Consider the following 6,815-nt stretch of genomic DNA (forward strand, 5'->3'; position numbering starts at 1 on the left):
ATATTTCTAAAGTAAAATTACAGCCTAAATATATTGTCAGTCTTAATATAAGGCATTTTAAAAAGTGCAAGATTTATTCTGGTGGTACGTCATAAAAAAAAATCCTAATTGAGTTCACATAAGACATAAGTCACCCGTTGAGGGTGGAAGTTGATACAGTAGACCAAAATATGTTCTGCTGTCAGTGGGCTCTTGCGGCGCATGCACTTTACTCTACATTCACCGTTCAAAGTTATGCAAAGGTCAAATAGGTGACCTATATGCGAGCACAACTTCACTTCATGTCTGCGATCTGTTCTATATGAGCATGCCATTCTCCAATGCTTCGTTTTATGTTCCTAGCTTTGTAGGTAGGACTGATTCTACAGATACGCTTCGAAACGATGAAATATGAATGGAAAGCTGCGTGTTGCAAGGGACGCTTTTCTTTTTAAATGATTTTGAGTTTCGATTCACCATTAGGAATGAAGGTTATGAGGTGAGAGCTACTGATGGCATGACGAGGGATGAACAAATTGGGACTCATGAACATATCCTTGGGCCTTCAAGTTTCAATGTGACTTGCAACAAACCTTTACTTATTTTCTCAATAATTATATATTGCCCGAAGGAATAAAATGGCCTTCGTCAGTTTGTCTGTTTGTTTTGACTGTGAATCTCCACTCTATCAAAACGTATAGACTTGCTTTAAAACTTAGTCATCTGTTTTCATGACGAACATTGGTGGGTAACATGTAATATAACAATGAACAGCCGTTGATATCATTTATACTTGTGTAAATGCTCGATAAAAGTGAAATAGAAGAGGGAAGAAAATCAACCATGTTCGAATAATTGTAGGTATATTAGAGACGCGATGAAAATCAACCGTGCGTTAACAATTGTAGGTATAATATGGGGCATACCTATCACAAGTCACACACATTTCCACCTCATTGTTCCATCTAAGACTCTTCAGTGATCTTTAGAAGGATGGAAAGATGGACGAGTCTGCATACATAAATTCAGACAAAACAACACGGAGAGAAACAAGTGACGGAAAGCGGTCAGATGAAGCCGCCGCCTGAAACAACGAAAAGCAAAGAAAAATGACAATAAAGCCGAGTATTTATTGCATTTAATATTTACATTTTTTACAAGCAATATGACACAGTCATTCGCTATTTATCAACATGGAATTTGACTATACTGACATTTCATTGTGAGTTTTCAAATCAGAAACTCGCTGACACCAAATACTGATGGTTTGAATACGATGTACTTAGCGCCAATTTTCAGTCACATGATGTGCCTTTTCTTCTACAAGTTGTTAAAATTAAATAAAATTTAGAAATAACCAAAGCTTAGAACGAAATGTGTACTATTTATTTTGTCCATCCTTCATATCAGTTTCCTCTGAGGAAGTAAGATATTACAGTAAATCTTTAATATACAGTAATACCTCATGCATTCGCGTTTCTGGATTAGCGAATTCACGGATTCGCGAAATTTTCATTGGTACCCTCTACGTACATGTTTTTATTTTTTATTTTATTGAATTGTACCTTCGTTATATGACTTCTGTGACATATGAAGTTTACCTAGTTTACCTTCCTGACAATGACAAAGAAAACGTCAGTCATCAAGTTTACAGTCCCATTCGTTACTTGGTCTTACCTTACTGTGAGTGCAAAAGAAAACGTCAGCCAATGAATAGGGGTAATATTAGTATACATGTACCGTACTGTAAATGCGCTAGTGTGGCAAATACCCATTAGGCGATACTGTACTCTATTTTTTATGTCAACCATTTATTTCTCTTTTTAAGGGTAATGTATTAAGTTAACTTATAAATGAAATTACAGTGCTTTGGGAGCATGATTTGGGTCATATTTAGGGTTTAAACCCTAGAAATAAGCATTTATTAGCATTTTTAGTGACTCGTACCAAACATTCGCGATTCCTCCTGATCCGCGACTGGTTCTGGAACCTAACCTCGCGAATGTTCGAGGTATTACTGTATTCATTCATAAAGGTGGTCAATAGCGCAGATCGTTTAGATCTTTTCTTTTACATTTGATTAGCCTTAAAATAGTTTATTGTATCATACTTTATTAGCATTTGAAGTTTGAATTCTTTCTCTCCGTTTTTAATAACATAACGTAAAATTAAAATAAAGCTTCTTTGATATTAAGATCCATAATATGTTTAAAGATTTCGTCTAGATCCACTTATTTATTCTTTATTGATATTCATGAAATAATTTTATCTAAAAAGAGATTCACGCGTAATTGTCCGAAGTACCAAGATATCCTTCCAAATTTGTATTTATTTCGTCAATTATATAGTCATCCTCCATGTGACAATTACCGTACAACTTCCGCTTCCGGTATTCCAGAATATTTCTCTTTATCTTTTTCCTGAAGCGTTGGCTGGAAAGTTCTTTATTGGGATTGCTGCACATTAATTTTAAGATCTTGGGAAGGCAACAAATGAAAAGAATAGAAAATATATTAACAATTATTTCCAGCTCCTGGAAGCGATCAAAACTCAAAAGAAGTATTATAGAGACAATTAATACAGAAAGGATCATCGCAAATCGAGCGAGTGTTTTGCAGACTTCTCTTCCTTGTGGTTTCGTACGCTCAACAACAAAGTTAAATAACGGTGTAGGGATTCCTTTCAAGCCGTCGTATTCATATACGAAATGTTTGGTGGTATCGGTAGATTTCCTTTTCAAATTATCACATATATCAACAGTGACTTTGAGAATTGTCCTGTAGAGTGACGCAAATGTTGCTAGACCGTCATAAAAATAATAGACAGCCATGAACGTCAAAATTAAGTATCCATATGATTGTTTGGGGTAAACGAATATGCCAGTGTAGGTGAACAGGCAGAGGCGACAGAAAAAAATGAATGTACTAATGAAAATCAAACACAGAATGTACCATGGATACAAAACACACACAGAGACCATAATCGCAATGGCGGTCACAAGCAACTGCGGAATCCTTCTTCCTGAATTAAAACTACAAATTGCATCCCTACAACCACAGTAATATGTCTTTAAGAGAATACAGAAGAAGCCGATCATCGGGATGCCATAGAAAATAACGATAAGCATAATTTCGAATAGGCAAAGAAGACAATATAGGCACCATATTAATATGACTATGGGAATGAGAAATCTGTAATGTCGAAGTTTCCCATATATGCCAACAATCCACCTTTGTCTTCCTATAACATACCAAGTTTTCCAAAACTGCTTATTTACTAGTGTTAGAAGACGTCCAATCAAAAGCTTTTTGAGTTTGATATAACCTCTTTCCTTCTCTATCTTTTTGCGACAGAATTTCTCAAGAGTTTTTATATCTATGAACAGGAGCGATATTGGTATGGATCCGTTGTTTCGAGTGTATTTCAGCAAAAAATTGCTCAGGTCCTGTGGAACACATGTGTACAACGCCGTTGTAAGAATATATAAACCAAGCGCTACCATTGGTCCACCGAAGACAGGCAAAAAATTGTCAAGTGACTCTTTGTATCCAGCAACCATGGATAGGAAGTCCATTGGTACCCCTTTCTTTACACTTTCAGCAACATATAAATGATGATATTTGTTTTCCAGACATACTTGCAAGGCCACAAACGCTAGCGTTAAAACAGGGAATATAATTCGTACCACCCTCGATGCAAATACTCGGTTTAAGCGGCATACGAAAAGAACGGGCTTGCATAATACGGATGGCAGTGAAACAGGCCATGCCTCGTTGACGAAGGTAATATTTCCCAAGTCTGCTTCTAAAGCCGACGACAACGAGGGCATCTCTTGTGAGCCACTTTCGGCTGTCTCCATATTTTCCGCTATTTCGTATTCTGCCGTATCTGTGAGTGGCCTATTCTTGGTATGAATGCCATACAGTTTCTGCAAAAACTCCAGAAGTAGTGGGGGAGAAAACAAAAAGAGTATAAACCCTAAATAGTACGGAATATCCCACCACAAAATGTCATAATAATACCTCTTGAAATCACAATCTATATACTCCTTTTCTATATAATTCACTTTTAGTGAACAGCAAGACAGTCCAATGAACTCTACGGGACAAAGCATATACTTACACAAATTTTGCTTGGCCGTGTCTCTGTTGATATACTGCTTGTAACACCAGTAACTATGGTGATATTTTTCTGTTGGGTTGTCCGTTTTCTTTACGGCTTTTGTCATGTTGTTGAGTGCACGCGCAATCATTTTATCATACTCATCTTGGCCTACTATCAGTTCATGTGGATTACACCGAAAATGGAGATTTATTTTGAAATAAGTACTTGGGATGTGAAGCGCTATGAATCCAAGTGACCAAATATCATACCCAACCGGTAAATGTAAAAACATATATCCGCCATTTTCACCCTTGTAAGTCCAAAGCCAGACATTCGGTTGTATAACATCACTTTTGCCGTTAATAGCCAAATTGTTCACACTTAAATTTAAGGCAACTAAATTCCATTTATGTTTCAAAGTCAAGTATACAAAATTCTTTGCGTCATCTTCGTCAACCTCGAGGGAACAATTTTTTGAAACATTTGAAACATTGCCCGATGCCATATTTTCAGTCACTATTGTTTCTTCCTCTAACTTGATGTGAAGCTGTTGTCCTGAGTCCGCCGTCAGGTTAGAATTATTGTTTGCTCCAGATATGTTTACATGCCCATCTGCTCCGTTTTCTCTGATGGGAATGGCAGTGGCTCTGATCTTCAATTCGTGTATAACTTTCACTTGTTCTTTGCTGTCTGATGGGTTCCATTGACTATAAGGCAATTGTATTTCCACTTGTACAGCTACTGAAGAAGTCCATGCGAGGAAAAGTAACGTTTGGAAAATGACAGTTATGAACGACATTTGTTTTTCTTTTTTCTGTCGATTGCCTGAATGAGAATAAAGCAAGGAAGTTTTATTCAGCTAATAATTCTTCACACCGTACTTGCAAAAAATACACGATGCTTTTTAATTTATAAATTCGTTTCTGCAATAATATCTTTGTTCTATCACCTAGCGATTAGGCAGGACTTACTGATGGATGGTTACTACTATATCCGGTTGCTACAATATCCGGGTGCTACAATATTCGGTTGCTAAAGCAAATGAGAAATTCTGCGAAACTGAAGCATACTTAGTTGTAGTCAATACTGCTTAATTCTCTGATTTAAGCAGGGTTAACTATTATTATAATTCAGTTTCCTGGAAAAGTGCATATTATATAATTACTTCTAAAATGCATCTTTCAGAAACACGAAAATGTGGCTTTATCAACGTAGATAAGCCCATGAAGAGATTCATTATGGTGCAAAAAGAGAGGACACTAAATGATTTCTCACCTCGAATGAATGATCTAAAATGAAATGAAGACATTCGAGTGGACATTCCTTCAAACCATTTTGTTAGGAGTCCGAACTTGATGTAACACATTTCATTGCATCGTTACTGGATTATTATTGATGATAATGGGATGTCATTTAGGCAATTTCATAAGTACATTTCTTGTAAATGCCAAAATTAGCTTTTATTTGAACAATAAAAGGCGTTGCATATTCAACAAAATGTGTGTAAAGAGAGAGAGAGAGAGGGGGAGAGAGGGAGGCATATACAGACAGAGACAGAGATAGAATGATTGATTAAATATGAATATTTACATGATGGTATAATTCGTTAAAATATACATCCGTGTTTTCTAGAAACAAAGAATCAGTGTATTTGAAATGTATAATGACTTCGTTTACCTTGGTCCGACGCTATCTGCTTGTTTTCAAACGTTGGGTTCCTTTGTCGCGTTGAACTTTATGTTGAACATCAATAAAAGTATATGTATTTATTGCAAGAGATCACGTGTTATATTGTACACTTCAGTAATTGGATCTAAAAGCAGTGTCACTAGTGGGTACAGAAACTTCCTGGTACAAAAACGGTTCATCCCGATTGGCTACTTGGTCAAATGTAAAATGAGTTAGTTCAGGTAAGCAATTTTAAGCAGAGGTTTACCGTATAATAGAAACTTTTGCGCTATTTATATCTTGCCGAATTGCCAATTTTCGTCCGTAATGTTGCGATTTCATTTATTTATTTTTTTCGGGGTTTTTGTTTTCTTCTTTGTTTATGGGTTTTTTTAATTTCTTTTGAATAATTCTTTAAGAGTGACAAATTCTAGTTAATTTATTCTATATATGCCTTTCCGTTATGTTGACACCTCATTACACCTTCTCAGTCGTTGTTGTTGTAGGGTTTACCGGTGTAACAGGCAATAGTATACCCCCAGTCCGGAGTATACCTGGGGTTAAAGCGGCCTTGGCTAGATTATACCCGGGTATATTATGGCCTGGGCCAATTTATACCCCTGGGGTATATTATGGCCTAGGCCAATTCATACCCCTCAGGCCAAATTATACCCCCATGATATCAATAGTGTTTAGCGATATACACAAGAATTACTTAATTTTCAAACATTTTATTGAGGATTCAGCTTTGTCAGGTAAGTTAAGTGAAATGTTTCAGTCGTACTCGTAGTCTGTCAAGGTTTATACATACAAGATAAGATTATATATATATATATATATATATATATATATATATATATATATATATATATATATATATATATATATATATATATATATATATATATATATGCATACATACATAGTCTTCATGTCCAGAGACAGTGTTAATCATATGGTGCACTATTGTGGTAGTGTCAATGCACAACAATTTGGGCTTTTTGTGGAAAACTTGAAGAAGGAATCAAGAATCCTGATTCAATATATACCACCTCACATTCTTC

General features: G+C 35.8%; 1 protein-coding gene across 1 annotated transcript; it reads right to left on the reverse strand.

The window, feature by feature from the left end:
* Positions 1–1,100: 1,100 nt before the first annotated feature.
* On the reverse strand, positions 1,101–5,906 carry LOC149776544 (uncharacterized). Its single transcript, XM_089941001.1, has 2 exons — positions 5,761–5,906; positions 1,101–4,908 (listed from the first exon to the last, which is right to left on the reverse strand). Exon 2 carries the CDS (start codon positions 4,880–4,882, stop codon positions 2,261–2,263), a length of 2,622 nt encoding a protein of 873 aa, XP_089797127.1. The 5' UTR covers positions 4,883–4,908; positions 5,761–5,906; the 3' UTR covers positions 1,101–2,260.
* Between the last annotated feature and the right edge of the window lie 909 nt (positions 5,907–6,815).

Source organism: Sinohyriopsis cumingii, chromosome 18, assembly GCF_028554795.1.
Source record: "Sinohyriopsis cumingii isolate HCF-2022 chromosome 18, ASM2855479v2, whole genome shotgun sequence".
Lineage (NCBI taxonomy): Eukaryota > Metazoa > Mollusca > Bivalvia > Unionida > Unionidae > Sinohyriopsis > Sinohyriopsis cumingii.